This window comes from Solanum dulcamara, chromosome 8 (genome assembly GCF_947179165.1).
Source record: "Solanum dulcamara chromosome 8, daSolDulc1.2, whole genome shotgun sequence".
NCBI lineage: Eukaryota > Viridiplantae > Streptophyta > Magnoliopsida > Solanales > Solanaceae > Solanum > Solanum dulcamara.
In genome coordinates this window covers 78,252,253-78,269,627 of record NC_077244.1, presented here as the reverse complement: position 1 = coordinate 78,269,627, position 17,375 = coordinate 78,252,253, and the positions used below count along the sequence as shown (strand labels likewise).

The 17,375-nt window shown below is 35.6% G+C and overlaps 1 protein-coding gene, 1 non-coding gene and 1 pseudogene across 2 annotated transcripts; 1 reads left to right on the top strand and 2 right to left on the bottom strand.

The window, feature by feature from the left end:
• Nucleotides 1-523: 523 nt before the first annotated feature.
• Nucleotides 524-5,778, bottom strand: LOC129900512 (guanine nucleotide-binding protein-like NSN1). Its single transcript, XM_055975500.1, has 9 exons — nucleotides 5,640-5,778; nucleotides 5,311-5,555; nucleotides 4,718-4,847; nucleotides 4,429-4,602; nucleotides 3,707-3,924; nucleotides 2,332-2,599; nucleotides 2,054-2,233; nucleotides 1,735-1,946; nucleotides 524-1,271 (listed from the first exon to the last, which is right to left on the bottom strand). Exons 1-9 carry the CDS (start codon nucleotides 5,656-5,658, stop codon nucleotides 894-896), a joined length of 1,824 nt encoding a protein of 607 aa, XP_055831475.1. The 5' UTR covers nucleotides 5,659-5,778; the 3' UTR covers nucleotides 524-893.
• Nucleotides 5,779-6,405: 627 nt separating this feature from the next.
• TRNAM-CAU (transfer RNA methionine (anticodon CAU)) lies at nucleotides 6,406-6,491 on the bottom strand. Its single transcript is given in 2 exon segments — nucleotides 6,406-6,441; nucleotides 6,454-6,491. It is a non-coding gene; the product is annotated as a tRNA-Met (tRNA).
• A 117-nt stretch (nucleotides 6,492-6,608) lies between these two features.
• Nucleotides 6,609-12,142, top strand: LOC129901339 (uncharacterized; annotated as a pseudogene).
• Nucleotides 12,143-17,375: the final 5,233 nt, after the last annotated feature.

The window sequence follows — 17,375 nt, the reverse complement described above, 5'->3', positions numbered from 1 at the left end:
CAAGATCCCTTAATGGATCACAACTAACTGTTGGAACCAACATTTTATTTCTACTAAATTTGAACGTTTGATATGTGATAACGATGGCCTAACAAGTTAGTACCTACGTGCAACAGCTGGTCCAGAACATCTTTTTCATCGTGAGATCCAATGTTGGATCGTACAAAACAGTGTGGAAATAGGAAAAAATATTAATAATAATAATAAATAATAAGATAAAACATGTATTTAATTGGTTATTGACAATGCAAAAGATCTTTCAAGGTACAACTACCTAAGATATAATATTATGTGCTATACCGTAAAACATTTTAAAGTTCTCTAATATCACCCATTAAAAATTGATAAAAACTTAGCATGTTTCGACCAAACCAATATATGAACGCAAAACATGTCTTAAATTCCATATTTAGTATGTGAAAACTGCTCTGAAGATTAATGAAAGCAATAGATACATTGAATGCCAAATGAATATACCATTTTCTCATCTAAGCTAATTGTTCCCTTCTGCAGCTATAAAGAGTTCCATAAATCCCCTTCCCTTAATTGATTTCTCAAAAAATTTCTTTACAGAACTTACCCCGACAATTAAATTGCGTTAATTTAGTGTAGTCAAAGGAAAAAAAAAGTTCATCTCAGATTTAAAAAAAAAAACTGAAAAACAAGGGAAATGAATACTACCAAATCTCCAACTATGAGATCCAATTAAAACAGACAGTTCCTTCTCTTGATAACACGGTGGAGCTCGGGAAAGCTTCCGCACTATGAATGCATGCTTCACTAGTACAAGTACAGGTGGAGCTCGAGCCAGCCTCCGCACCAGGGGAGCATAGTACGAGTACCAAGTGCCTCTATCCGCCATCAAAAAAGATAGTTCATTGTGACGTCTCTCTTCATTCATCATCCAACTCATTTCCAGATGGCAGCACAAATCTGTTTTTCTTGCTTTCATTAGCTGTCATATTATCCTCAGCATCATCCACGATGGGTTCCTTCTTGAAATAATCTACCTTAAAGTCATAATCACCATCCATCATATCACTGGTAGTAGAGGCTCTCTCTTTCTTCCTCCTTTTCTTCTCAGCTTTTCTAAGTCTGGTATTTAGCATGCCTTCCTCGGTATATAACTTCTCATTTTGTCTGCTGCTAGCACTTTTGCCACTTGTCCGGCCTGCATCATCTTCTCCTGCATCCATTGCCTCATCTCCATCAACATTAACACAGTTGTCTGTTGCATTATCACTCTGAGTCACCAGTTGCTCCAAATTGTCCTGCAGTTAAAAAAAAAAGTACACTTCGTCGATAGATGCCACTACTTGTTCAGACATGGGTGATGTAGAGGATAACATTGCAAATTCAAGAGCACATGTTCTATTTTCTTTTTCATATAGGTGCTATTATGCTGAAAAACTTGTCCAAACAGAAATAAGTTTTGATCAGAGAGCTAGGTTTGTAAAAACAGAAACCTGCAAGATAATTATCCATGAAAAGAAGTTTTCATAAACTCTACTAGTGCTTCTTCCAATCTAAATTCATAACTACTAATGTATTTCATTTGTGAATGTGTATGGTCAGGAATTAGCAATGATACAGTTGTACATAATGCACGGGTGAAATAGAAACATTTCTATTTGCAGAGCAAATGAAGAGCAGTTACAGAACCACAGAACTTCAAGAAAAATGTCGAAAAGGACTGATCAGAAAAATAAGAAAGTCTAAAAGCAAATCACTTACCTCAAGCATGGGCTCGTCAAAGTTAACAGGGCGATTTGACGGAACTTCAACTGGGTGAAAATCATCGACTGATTTGAGGCTTCCAATAATTGAGGATTCACTTCCATAAACTTCATCGACATTGAATTCTTTTCCAAGTTCTGAAACTATCTTTACCTCTGAATGCTCCCCCTCATTCCTAGACGGGGGCATGGTGTAGTATGGTATTTTCCCTGAGACGTGTCAAACAGATATCAAACTACCAGCATGACCATAGAAATATTCGTCTTATTCAAATTCAACTCTATCCTCGAGGAAACTTAACAGTTATCACACATACCCTCATTCCAGTCATGCAGAACAATCCTTGCAGCAGCATCAGTGTCAACAATTCCACCCTTTTTTAGCCTACCCCTAACAGTAGCAACTTTCTGAAGGAAGTCATCGACTGAATCAAAGCTAGGAACCTTGTATATAGTTACTAACATGCTGGACGGACACAGTTTGAGTATCTCCTTTACTGCACAACCCACAGTACAAGCACAGTTAGCCACATCAATCTACCATTGAAATAGCACATAAGAGTAATGCAAAAGATGCTAAATCAAATCTAGTTACCAGGACCAACTGGGTCATCTAACTTTTCTATCCTCTTGCAATTTCGAAGAGCAATAGCTGCATCATTCTCTGTTGATGACCTAAGCATCACAATCCCAGGGCAGTCCAACAACTTTACATTCTTATCTAACTGGACTTCTTGCATGGATCTCGTTAATCCAGGTGTAGCACCAACATTGGCTACATGAGATCTCTTCAAGCTATTAATAAGACTACTTTTACCAACATTTGGCAGACCAATGACGCCGACAGTGATTGATTTTTTGATCTGCCATAAGTAACTTAGCATGAGCACGGAACCAGCATAACTAAAGCAAAAATTGCAACAAAATGACATCAACGTTGACTAAAGACAGGTAGGTTAATTCATCGCCCATACATCAAAGTCCTTTGGAGTACGCTAAATTTTCTTACGTTAATTACACCCATCCTTTTCCCCCAGAAAGCCATGGAATTCATGGAGAAAAAGAATGTCACCACTATTATGGAAAAACTTACTCAAAGTGCCGTTGAAAAGAGTTAAGATAGCTATTAGATGGCGGTACCTAACTATGTGAATCTACAGGTGGTTCACACCATGGGGATCTTTGACATTAAAAAACTATGGAAACTGCACGTGTGATAGCAACCTAGAAGAAAATTACTGTTCTCCATTCAGATAGGGCAAGTGAGAGACAAGAGACTTGAACGGTCTGGTTAGAGTGAAGGGAGGGTGGAGAGACGTTTGAAGAGTTGAAGCATTTCTTTTGGATTTAAAATTCTACCCATCTTTATCTACTGGAATAATGGAGCATACGATGTCCCTGTGGACCTTCATCAGCACAAGCGACTAGTGGATACTGAAAATCAATCAATCAACTATGCTTCAATTCCAAATAAGTTGGGTCAGCTATATGATCCTCTGTATCCACCATTTTGCCCTTTTCGGGGCCTAATTCATTCCAATGCTGCTACAACTGTCTTTTAAGAAAATATAGGGTTATCTATATCACATACTTATTCCTACATCCACATACAAGAAGTTACAAACCCCAACTTAATGCAAGTGTACAACACCAATGGTATGAATACCACCAATGTAAGCTGTGCATAGCCGGTCTTATTTCCACATATAAATGGGGGCTGCGTTAGGTTGACAATCGAAGTAAAATAAGTCTTTAATATCATGAATCCTCGAGAGTGGAATTGAACAGTGAACTTGATTGACACTGAAACCCAGATTAGAATCAATGAGTTTGCACATGCAGCCAAATATGAAGCATGATAAGACAGTTTGTGCACAAAACATAGCAGTTGAAGTTCCAACGCTTATTCCAGAACTGAGAAGCAAGATAAATAGGTGAGAACCCAATAAAGAAATTGATCCTAGAAGTACCTCATGACTTCGTGAATAATTCTTAAGCAATTTTATCAGATTCTCAGCTCCAAGACAATCACTTGTCTGCAAAATATTTGTAGTCTTTCCAGCCTTTGAGGAAAACTTCCAGCCCAAGTTTGACTTCTGTTCTTGGGTGCTACACTTGAAAGCAACTGCTGGTAATTCCTCTCGCAGATACTTTAGCCACTTTTCTGCGGCTTCCCGAGGAACAAGATCTAAATACAAAGTCAAAAAGTAAATAATGGCATTCTTTTTTTCTTTTCGAAATTAGTAATGTTGAAAATGTAATGGCATTCCTATGAACACCTAAAGATTAACATGTCAAACTTTCATATAAGATAGTGTATAAATTAGCAGTTTGGACGTTTTAGTGACCTATATCAGAAAGAAGCGGAGATACATACGTATACAATTTTTTTTTTGATCAAGATAAAGGAGGATGCAAAAAGATACTATTTATAAAAATAAAAACACAATACAAATTTATCCACACATATACTTTATCACAAAAAAACAATTCCACTTCTTTTGTGCTTTCTATAAGCCACCATCTCCCATTCTGGTCAAACAAGAGCTCCACCTGATAATCTTTTACTTAGAACAGCACAGACATGTGGATATTAGAAAATGATAGTAGCTATCTATGATCGGTTTCACCATAAAGTGAAAGTGAAAGTAGATACAGGATCATATTATAAATAAAATAAGAAAGGGGATACCAATTTTATTGAGGAGTAACACAAGATGCTTTCCAGGTCCTGATCTCATCACCATCTTTTCCATGTCAAGACAGCGTGTACCAAGAGGATCTCGAGCATCAAGCACTTCTAAAATGACATCAGAAGCGTCAATGACTTTGACTAACTCCTTGTAGAAAGCTCTTTCCGAGTTCTCTGCATGGATAAGCAAGTGCTAAAGACCGAGGGGAGTAAAAGGGATACGAAGCAAAACCACTACCACTTCCTCCCATAACCACCCATGCCAAAAACAAAGAACAGACTGACATACCACGAATTTTAACAAAATTAGTTGAATCATTGTTTCCCTTGTCCTCCATAAAATTCTGTTCTCCCGAAGCCATGTCTGCAAGTTTATTCATGTTATCATCCTCGACCAGCCCTAGCTTTCTTTTCTTAGCCTGTAAACCAATGTTAGTTAAATAACTGTCCAAATACCACAAGGAAAAAAAACTGCAGAACGATGGAACTGTAACATGAAAGAGAACATATCCACTAAAAGAGACAACTTTTCCCTACTATAAGTTGAGCACTATGAATTATACAATCAGGGTATGATTTCCATAACGTCAATTCGACATTTCAATTATCCAGACGAATCAACAACCATCCCATGAAACAATCAAACATAGCAAAAGATCACTTTTTTTTATGATAGTCAAGTCAATGTAGACCCCACTACACCGTCTTCTCAATTGCGCCATAAACTTCCATGTAAAGTATATCTGGTCAAACGAAGCATCAAAAACGTCTTACAACAATAACACCAGCACCGATTATACCTAAACTAGCTTTTTTAAAAAAAATATGAATCCTCAATATACATTCTGCTCAATTTGGAATCCAAAAAAAGAAACTAATTACCCTCTCTTTTCGGGCAGCTTTCTTCTGCTCCAAATCCTCGAGAGCACGAGCACGGCGAGCCTCAAGGACCTTAAGCTCTTGTTCCTTGAAGGGCCAATCATTGGGGATTCCTGGGTCCTTCTCCACCTTAGTCTTTTTGTTAAGACCCAACTTCTTGGCCTCCTTAGCCTTTTTCTTGTGATGCTCTTTTACCTTCCTTATAATCTTGTGCTTCTGCTTCAGTGATACCCTCTTGCTCTTACTCTCTGCAACAACAAAAAATCAACACAAAAAATCAAAAAAATAATAATCTGAATCAACATTAATAGAATAGAGTAGTAATTGCTCACTCTTGCTTTTCTTCACCATTTTTGTTTGCTGGGAAAGAGCTGTAGGGTTTCAGATAAGAAATGCAAAATTGATTTTAGGGTTTAAAAGTTTGGGGGTAGGGTTTTAGGAGGAGAACTAACCGGAGCAGGTTCGGTTCTGTATACGCGGTAATATTCATATTGTAGGACCCCATTTAAGGAATAGCCCAAAGTTCATAAATTTTGTATTTAGCCACTTTATAATTAAGTGCTGACATACATAATTGGAATTACAAAAATCATGTGTCTTAGGTTACAAAATTTTACATACAATTTTATCTGAATTTTGAACATATACGATTGCAATTAGATTTCCATTATCTGAATTTTGAACATATACGATTGAAATTTGATTTTTCAAAATTAATTTTAGATATGTAAACTTAAATTTTTGAATTTTTTTGTATCACTCACTTATAACTTGATATTGCTATAAACTACTTGTTTTGAATCAAATAGGTTAAGGGTCTACAATTTAATGCGAATTATTATTATAAAATAATATCAAATCGATATAAAAAAATACGATAAAACAGATATAGTTAAATACCTAAAGAATAATTAGAACATTGATCCTAACTATGGATAATTGGATACCATATGTCACCACCCTAAACCACTGCCAATCATGATCAATTTTATTTGAAAAAAAAATCTTGTTAAAACTTTTTTAAAAATAAAAATAATTGTAATGATTTATCATATGATGAATTTTGATGTCATTAAGTTTAACGGGAAGAAAAAGTAATGGGGTGAGAGAGGCTCGAACTCTCGACCTCAGGATTACTCGTAAAGCTATGAGACCTACGCGCTAGCCAACTGCGCCACCACCCCAATTACTCTGCATGTTAGAGAGAAATTAATTAACTCAACTTGAGTATGTCGTTACGTCGAGTTATTCATAGATACAGAGAGAGAGCAAAGGGTTATTTACACTCTTTGACTCGAAGGAATCGTTCTCTATTCAAAGAGGTGTACGCACATTTTTGATCCATTAATCCTCTGCATTTTCTCCATTGATGAACTTTTTTCCTACTACTGGAAGTATTTATATACGGCCTACGGCGTCATTTTGAGCTCTAAGTTCATTTTTATGGCTTTACGCTTCTAGGTAATGCATTTTTACTATCCGTTCTCTGTTTAAGTTGCTCAAAATAATCTATGCACGGAACAATTTACTTGTAAATGTATCGGTATGTTGATATGAGGCGATAAATTAAGCGTAGCTTATTGTGTTCTGCATTAATTAGGAGCCTATACCTCTAACAATATGTATATGTATTTACATTCTCTTAAAAAAACTATATATGTGATTCGAGCAAAATGCAGTGAGTGAAAACTGTGAATTGCTAGTGTAAACATTCTGGGATCAGTACAATCAGCATACGAATGGGAATGGAACTGTTAAATAGATACTATGGCGTAAATTGAGGCACATTATGCATATCTGATATTATACTTTGGTGTCCTGCTGATAACGGCAGGGCTGTAATTTATTTGAAGGGTTCAACAGCTAGTTCTAGCTTTCTGAAGTCTGGTGACAATGTGCACGTCCTATATAAACGTGCGATGGTCATATCTGGTGCAGGATGTTGAGATTTGCGAGTGACCTAGCTAGCTGCCTTCCTCTTCAAAGGGAGGGGATGAGAGCAGGGGGCAGGAGTGATCCCTGGTGCCTTTCTGAGCACAAAGATTATAAACAGTATGTTAAAATACAACCAGCCATGTATTGACACTATATAAAAACAAAGGGGAATATGTACTTATGAGAGAACACAAACATGTTTTTCTTGTGGAATATATGTATAATGAAAACATATGGCTTCCATACATTACTTAAGATGTATTATCGTGGTTTTGTTCTTGCATTGTAGGAGAGCACATTGTTCTTATAATCTTAACTGATGACTAAGAAGCTGCTGCCTCTTAGTACCAGTGTTTTGATGTGACCAGACCATATTTGGGGCAGATGATCTAAATTTATTATGATTGTTGTTTATGTAGCTGTTGCCTTGGAAGCCGAGATAGGTTGGACCTTTTGTAGGATGCGAACCAGCAACAGGATCTTCTGACTGGGAAGACTGTAAACTATCGATGACAGGACAGGTGGCCTTCCCATCAAGTTCTAGGCTTCTGGTCAATGGAAGTTTCTCAGAGCAGCTCTTTGTGTCTAAAAGCTCAGCTATGTTGATACACAGGTCTCATATCTTCCTTGGAACTCCAGTAATTTTATAAGCCTGAGGCTTGTGTTCTCCACAAGCTTGTTTATCCTTTTAGCATTCTGGTTGTTAGACTTGATGTGAATGCTTAAATAGGTGATTCTATGCTCTTTTCGTTGCCTAATTGTTCTTGATTTAATAGGCTCTCCTCATTTGTTGTTCGACAGCCATCATTATGAAAAATTTATTTATGTGGTAATCTGATGCTTGCAATGTTTGATTCAGGGGATTTTGCTTTGGAAGCTATAGAGTATCCGGCTTGCATCATCAAATATTTCAAAGCTCATTACTCCTTACTTAAAAAAACTGGAGAGAAGACCAAACATGCAGAGTTGCAAGAGGGTTTTTTCAGTTGGTTCTCTTGTTGATGCTGATGAGGCAATGACTTTTGAATTGGTTCCTGCCATTGATCAAATGCTTCTAGTGACTAGTATATTTCTAACATATCTGGCTGATGTAAATACCTTCAAATATTTGAGAAAAGATCCAAATCAAAAACATGGACCCTGATGGGACTTCCTTTTCTGGTAGGTAAGAATGGTAGCCTTTTACTGATGCAAGTAGTATATTAGCTGACTTTAGGTGTCTAGAAGTCTTTGACTTGGTTTGATTCACCTATTGTTTTTTATTGCTGAATTTTTCGTTTAATTGCAGTGGTAGGAGAAATGACAATTAAATTAATGCAAAATTTTCCTGGGATGTAGTGAAAGGGAAACTCCTGAGTTCTCTGTCTTCTATAAAAGAAGAGTTGGACTTTGGTGCTATACCTATTGAATTTGAACAAAACTATGGAAGACAACCTTCAAACTTATGTGCTCTTGCCAAGGGTTCAAGGCTGAGGTTACTTTGGGCATCATTTCAGTTACCTTGTGAATTTGAATAGAACAACTTGGTGACTTTTTAAATTGGAAGACTTCTCTGTTTGATCACACCTTAGGTAATGAAGGCTGTTTAAATGTAATTGCTAATGAAACTTATAGAGGATAAAGGAAAATGTTAACTACCATTTCATTGATGCATTTGGTGCATATCTTTGCATTCTTATAAGGTTGTGTTCAGGAAGTGGGCTTTTCTAAAGTAATATATTTTAGTCATTTCTTTTCGGTGGTCCATACTAATTTTTGTGAGGTAATGGAAGCACTGGTACATGATACTTCATCCTATATTTAAATTTGCTCCGTCCTTGCCATTTTATGTGAATGTGTTTGACTGAGCATGGAGTTTAAGCAAGAAAGACTCTTGAAACTTTTGGTCTTAAACATGCTATGACATTTGGGACAAAGTATCCCAAAGTAAAAAGAAAAGGGTGTCACATAAATTAGACATAGAGAGTGTGTATTTTTTATTTTGAGTGGGGAGTAGTAATCATGATTATTCACTTAACTATTTTCCATTTCTTTTTGTTTACAAAAGCAGGTGGTTTTGTTGTCCTAAATTATGGTTTTGCAACTTCTACAGGTTGATTGTATTTCTGTGAATGCTGCTACCTTAAGCAAGGAAAATTTCTTGGCCATTTATAATGATCTCACTAAGAAATCATGTCGGCCTTTAGGTGTAACTTGGCTGGAAGAGGAACTGCTTCTGAAAAATGACAAAACCAACAAGGTATGGCTTGAAAAATATATCCTATTCTTGTAAAGTAGGGAAAGAAAACATGCCGTTACATGTCTGTGACTTATTTAGATATCCTTCTTCTAATTATATTGTCAGGAACGTCTCTCCATAGTGATTGATAAGTTTGATGGACATGGTAATGTCCTGATGAATATCAAAAAGTCAGGGAAGGAGGATCTGTATGCAGAACTGATATGTGTTCTTAGATTTGGTTTTGTCAGGTAATATAACTTCTTCTAGTCATGTGAATAAAAGTGAAATTTTGTGGATTCGTTAAGTTTTTGATTCAGATGCAAAGATGTAGATTAAGTTTTAATTCAAATATCGTGGCTAGTTTTTTTATTATAGATTTACGATTTCAATTCCATATCATAAATGTACGTATTGCTAACATTTTTGTAACAGTTAATATATCACTTTCCCAACTAAATTTTTGTATTGTGCCATCTTCTTCAAGGTAGAGTCTGTCGGTGCTTAGCATCTTGATGTCTGTATTGGGAACGGAAGTGCCTATCTTGCACTATATCTAGCTTTAGGACTTACGCGCACTAAAGCACGCCTTAACTACGCTGATTGTACTATGAGCAAACTTTGAATTGTTTTTCAAATGGACATCTTCTTAATGGCGGTAAACTGTAGCTCCACAGAAACAGAAGTTGAACTTCTAATATGTTACTGTGTTACATTTTTCTCTTAATTGGTTTGGCTAGATGTCCCTTTAGAGTTTCGAGCTTGTCCTGACTGAGAAAAGAAAATTGTCCAAAAAGATGCCTTATTGTGCTTTAAATGCTGGATTTGACAGGAAGGATGGCCTTTATGATAACAGCTTGTTTATGAAACATGGTATCTCTATACTGGAAGATTTGGTGATTATGTTGGCAGATGGGATTGCGAGTATGTATTTGGGCCTTGTTTCTGTTGATAGTAATATGTCAAATGAAATGAACAACCTTGATTTGCGTTTGTGTACGATGTCAACCTGAGCACTTCAGAAGTTACGCAATGAGGTAATAATTTTGTTTGGGGCACTATGTATTTGGTTGTTGTATTCATGTGTAAGTTAATGCTTCATGCTATGGATAAATTCTCTCTGCATGATAGAAAAATTGTCTTCACGCAGTCAGATTTGCTCTTTTTGAGACATTCTTGCCTAACATTGTTTTAATTGAGCTGGCAAGTAGATATTTACAGGCATTTGTCTTTTTCGGTGTTTATTTTTCATTTTTATGCATATAAGTTGAAGTTGCACTATTTTGTCAATAGGCCTCTTTGGTTAGACAAGTTGATATACTGGAATGCTCAGCTTGTAGAATCTGAATGAAAAAGTGAAAGTATGCATAATTCTTAGAAATGAGAGTATAAACTTCAAACTTACATGTTGAGTTGCACTTCACTTATTGCACAAGATCACTCTAAAGTGGACGTGGGTATTAGGGATCATAATAAGTTTTAACGGTAAATTTGACAAGTCATGTCCATCTGTTCTTGCCTCCGTACCTTGAGTGTTGAGCATCCATAGTGGTATTGTTAGCTGAGATGGCTACCTTTCTCTCTATGGGCAACTCTCTTTCCTTTGTGAAAGGATGTCATGGACTTCCACTTGATTTGAGGAATACTCAAAAGAATATTTTTTGTAAAGATGTTGCTAGTAGTCATCGCTTCTTGGCTTAAGCGGTGAAGAGATGCAAAGTGAGGGGTTACCATTTTATAGGTGAAGCCATCGCTTCAACGAAGTGTGCACTTGAAACAATGACTCGCAAAGTGATCCAAACAAAAGGCAGTTCGTTCTTTGAATCTCAATTTTGAGAAGTCGTATTAATATCAACATTATTCTATATTGGATGTTAAAATAAGTTATTTTAATTGTAATTTGATTATTATAGCACTAATTCATATATGTTTTGTATTTTATAATTTCTACAATTGTGTGCTTCAATTCTTGCTTTTCGCTTCAAGTTGCATGGACCTTATGATTTCTTTCACTTTTTGCTTTTAATAGCACAGTTTTGTAAGAATAACAAATGTATTGGAGTCAAACCCCATCAGCAGTGGATAAAGCAAAAGGCTTTCACTATTTATACTGTAAAGATGCTGAGATTGATGTCACATTTTAGAATATTTTAACAGGTTGCTCTCAATCAGTGGTTGCATCAGAACATGGAAGCAATTGTCTCCATGTATGAAGATTGGTTCGACTTGTGCACAATTCAATGCCAACTTGTTGAGGTATCTAGCAAGAAGAAGGATCAAACTATTAATTGGTGGAATAGGCTTAGTGTAATAAGTTCTAGACCAGTGTCACGTCAATTGAATGTTGTTGTGATAGACCAAATACCTGTGCCTGTTAAGCGGACCAAAGAACTGAGGGCTTTGACTGGGTGCTAAGCGCCTTCACCACTCATATCTCCTTCATATCATGCATTGATTGTTTTTTCCCCACTGTGAAGCCCTCTGGATCTTCATAGCTATTTACAAGATTCTTAGTGATAACGATTTATGGTATTCTAGTTCGTTGCTCGGCTACTTGATATTGGATGTTAGAACAGAACATTTACTTTTAACATTTTAAAGAATATAAGTTTAACTGTTAGAAGAATTAAGCTTTTGTTCCGGTTCTTGATTCACTAATATTTAATAGTAATCAAACCCAGACCCCAAAATTAATTTGATTCTGATTATTTCGACAGTAGGAAGAGAAACTGTGTAATTGCTGTACTTGGGAGTTACATTCTGCAATTCTGGACATTCAAGAGAAGATGAATATGTTCCAATTCTCTGTAGGTCCACATTTCTTTGCCTGTGCAGGCATTAGAAAGGCCAAAGGAAATTAACTTATAAACTGTGTTTTCCTTAACCTTTACAGGAGATACTACTACAGTCTTTTCCTTGAGTTGGCTGATATTGCAATGCCATTGCTGAGAACTGTTACCGCTAAGGTGAGTGATGCAATCTCATTTTTCTGGTTTCTATGATAGGGAGATCGTTGGGGCTTATTTACACCGGGATAAGACAATCCCTGCAGTGGAAGAACTAGGCACTGGCTAGTCTCCTTTTTTTGTTTGCTACAAAAAACTAAAATAAAAAATTATTTTGCATTATCTTTAACATGTATTGACAAAGAATACAGTATTACTTAACATTATCAAATTCTTTTTAGGCCTATTTGAAGCATTTGGAATTAGATTTGTATCTTGGATTCTTCAGTTCTGTTCTCAATAGTAGAAACTAATAGTTGAAGGGAAGTCCTAAACTGTTCCATCTCTCACCTGCAGAGTTAAATTTATACTCATTCAAGATCAATTTACCCAACTTATTTAGTTGTCTGAGAACCATTATATATAGCAAATAAAAATAAATAAAGCAAAACAAAGCTTTTGGAATTCCATAACCTCAGTTTGATCACACACTTTAGGTACTAGTTTGTAAGCTTCCGCTATATATCAAATTTTGATTTCAGTAGCATCTCTGGTTACTACTTTTCCGCTTTGTGTCAAATTTCACTCAAGTTTTTCATTTTTCAAAGATATTAAGTTTTCTTGTCTACCATGTTTGTCAAGCTCGAAGTTGCACTCTATTTTTTGAACTCTTTGGTGTAGATCCCCTAAAGAATCTCCAGACAATAAAACTACCAAATTATTACCACGTTTGCAACTTTGCACAAATCACTGAAGTATTATGGAAACTAATGCATTCAAACATTGGAGACAAGGACAAGACTAGGGTAGATAATAAGAGTGGGTAGAAAAGCAAAAGTAATTTCAGAGGATAATCTTTGTGTTGTGCCCTACCACCTTTACAGGTCAATCCTCTAAGAAACTTCTTATAGACTAATTACTTCACATTATTTCATAGTGTTTCACTTTGCATAAAGTAATCTTTTCCCACTTTGAACTTTCATTTTCCTTAGGAGACCTAATTATTAGGGTTATACAGTTGAGAACAGATGGTAAAATAATTAGTTTCAAATTGTCCCTGATGGGGCCATGGGGGTAGCAGTTGGTCTTTGTTTTTGCTTTTTCTTGAAATTAGAGACTAATCATTGGAACAATATTATGCTCTAGATAAAAAGAATCATTTTTTTCTCACGGATGTAACCTAGTGTTCGATGAAGTAGGTTGAGAATTATGAGGTCTTCGGCTAAATCCCACCGGAGGCAAATAGTAGTGATTTTTTACCATCTGTCCAAATATTGGTGGACAAAACTACCCGATACTTGTGCTGGTAGGAAATAACAGTCGTTCTGTGTAACTAGTCAGGATGCTTACAAGCTGGCCCGAACATCACTTGTTATCATTTTTGTGGAGTAAGGACCACATGATAAATCTTCTGCCTTTGAATGGAAGATGAAAGCTGATGGAACTTTATGATGCATGCTTAGTTAGCTCACCTCATCCATGAATGGAAAAGGCTGTACTAAGTCTTACAGGCATGCAAGAGTTGTCAGTACAAAAAAAGCAAAGGCAGATGTTACTTTTACCAATTTCTCCTGAGATGTTTGTTGCTTCATGTTTTTGACGATTGAACTTGGAACTAAACGAGAGAGAAACTTGTGTGAATCAAGATACTCTTAACAAATCCAGAAAATTAGAAAATAGAGTCTGGATAGGATGGAGAACCTTTCAGTAGGGAGAGCTTTTACCTCGTCCCTCATAGTAGGCCTATCCATCACTAATCCGAATTAGTCGAGTCATTAAGTAGGTCATCGAATGCCAAATGGTTAGTTGAAAGAAGAAATAGGAACCAATGTATACATTCATTTCTGCATTATTGGCCCCATGTCCCTCTCGGCCACCACAAAGAAAAGAAAAAAGCAAAAACTAGGTGCTGAAGCTTTATATTGATTCAACAGGTACCATTATTATTTTACTTTATGGTTTTATGCAAAGGCCCTAAATATAGTACTATGTTATGAAGGTGGATTGTCCATCTTATGAAAGTGGATTGCATGAAGGTGGATTGTCCGCCTTATGACAATGGATTGCCCACCTTGTAGACATCATTTTCACATTGTTCTTTTCATTCCTATAAATGTCATGTTTTGGCATTGTAATAGAATGAACAAGAAAAACAACTCAATCTTCCTCTCTCATCTTCATATTTTCTACTTCTTGAATTGTGAAGTTATTTAATCTTTTGCTTCTCTATTCTCCTCCTATTTTTTCTAAAATATTTTGCCACAATAATTTTTATAATATACTAATTTATTTTCCCATCTAACAGCTACACTTAATTGAAATAGGATAGAGAATAAACTCTCTAAAAACGTTCAAAACATAAGGAAAATAAACTGCCATGAACCCAAAATTACCTACCTAATCCTACTACTAATCAAATATATTTAGAGAGATATGGGGTTGGGTGGGACACTAAAATAATGCCAATAATATCCAGATTAACATTGCATATCTACAGGTTAGATGAGAAGCTGTGTGTTAAACTGTTGATAATTATTCCTTATATATTTTAGTGCGTCTTCACAATCCTCTATTATTAATAATCTTGTAAATGGTCTTTTCTTCTGACTTCTGGGTCCTAAATCCTTGTCATGGAAAACATGATGGGTTTGTTTAATTTCTTTCCCTATTTTAGGCACTAATTATCAATATTTGAACATGAGATACAGCTGTTTGGTTTGCTTATTTTCTTCTCTTCTTTCTAGTTTGAATTGGCAAAAATTTGTTACAAACGTGTGATGTGGAAAGTTTTCTCTATTGAAAGATTTGTCCCACGTGGCATAAATATTAGGACTAACTCAACCCCACCTGCTTGCCACTTGGGACATTGATGCCATGATAAGAAATAAACTTTAAACATAACTAATATTTCACATCCGACCAATGTAGGACAACTCAATAATAGTGACAAGACCAAAGTCTTTCACCGGGCTCCTCCACATCAAGATAGATCAGTGGGAGTGGTGTGCGTTGGTGTATCTTGGACAGACTACATTGCTTGCTTCTAAAAGATAATAAGCAGGATTAGCAATCCAGAAATTGAGTCAAATAACTTGTTAAAGTACACTGATCTATTTCTTTTTACTGTGCTAGCGCGTAGAAGTTAATAGCAGATTGATTAGGGTAATCACTCTGGTTAATAAAAGGTCTAAATGCTCACTAAAAACAGGTACACCAAAGTCAATCTTGGCCTAGTCTAGCACCTTTCATATATACTCCCATTTTGAGTAGGTTCTTTTGTTTTTAAAATTTTTTAAGCCAATGTGCATTTGAATTTCAAAATTTCTCCTTTTTCCAACTTCCATTCACTTTAATTACTATATTTCTCCAAGCTGAAACTTCCCCACTCTTTTTCCACTCTTTCTGTCTTGTCTTTCTTTCTCTCAGCCATCTTGGGAGGTGATTTTTTTAATTGAATTAGTATTGCATGGCAACATTGAGAAAATCTAAAATCTCCACTTTTAGCTCTCACTCTTTCATTTTCTTCTTGACCCTTTTCTTCCTCTTCCTCATTGTTGTTCACTCTTCTACTTCTGATGATGATGATAAGTCAGATCATTCCTCTTTATCTACTACTACAATCAACTTTAATTCGGGAAAGATCCCTAGAAATTTTCGTACGTCGTCTTCTTCTCCTCGTGATACTCATAGACAGTTTGAAGCTAGTGAGCATGCAGTTCCTAGCGGGCCAAATCCATCATCAAACCGGTAAGTTAGTACGTTCTCGGCGTGTTCAGGATCTAGAGTCAGCAGTTTCATTCAGATTCCAAGATCTAGAGTCACCAGTTTCAGAATGAATTAATCTTATTATATGTATACATTTTGTATTAAGCTTTTTTTCCCATATGCATATCATACATAGTTCAAAGTCGAAAACAATAAGTTCAATAGAACACACATAGTATATCCGCCTCTACGTTAGGATGGAGAAGATGATTAGCAAAAGGAAGCCATTATTTATTGTTGTTTCATCACCAATTGTGGAAGCCATTAGTGCTACTTGTATCTTCTTCACTAATGAGAAGTTTGTCACTACATTTGTTTTGTTAATTGTTGTTGTCACTGTTGTTTAGTCTTTTGAACTTACTTTGGTCTATCGGAAACAACCAGTTATCTTCACAAGTTAGAAATAAGGCTGCATACACATTATATTCCCCAGACCTCACTCGCTCGAAAACTAGGTATGTTCTTTGTTGTAAATATGCATGTATCAATCTTTAATGAAGTTGTTCCTTTATATTTATTTTTTTAGTATAGTGAAAAGACAACAAATTACTGGAAATCTTTCGTAAACGATGTGATGTTACTTAATTTTATGGTGTTTCATGTAGAGTTCTTATATTAGAAAAGCAATAGAGGAGATTTTGTATATTTTTATCGATTAAATTAATTTATATTTTCTACATTAATTTATCATTTTGTTATAATTATTGAATACTATTATCATTTGATGTAAAATTGTATCTGGAATCGTGGGTGAATAGGAGAAGAGGACACTTTTGCTTTTGAATGAAATATGATTTGAATTGCTTTGGACTTTTCTATTTTGTTCTCTTTAACGCACATATCCCAAGAAAGCAGATCTCCCAAAAGCATCATGAGGCTATGATTTGATAATCATCAAAACTTCATTAGTTTCCCTATTTTAATTCCAATAGTATATTACTCCCTTCCGTCCATATTAAGTGATTGTAGGGGTTTTTTCATATTTCAAAATAAATGAATTTTTTAAAGTTCAAAAAAAATTGTTGGCACCTTCTTTCGTATTTACCCTTCACTTTTATTTGTCAAATATTTTCTAATTTGATTTCTACTTTTACTTACTCCCTCCGTTTTAAAAAGAATGACATACTTTTCTTTTTGGTTTGTTTCAAAAAGAGTGACACATTTTTTTTTGGCAATATTTTAATTTTAACTTTCCACGTGGTATA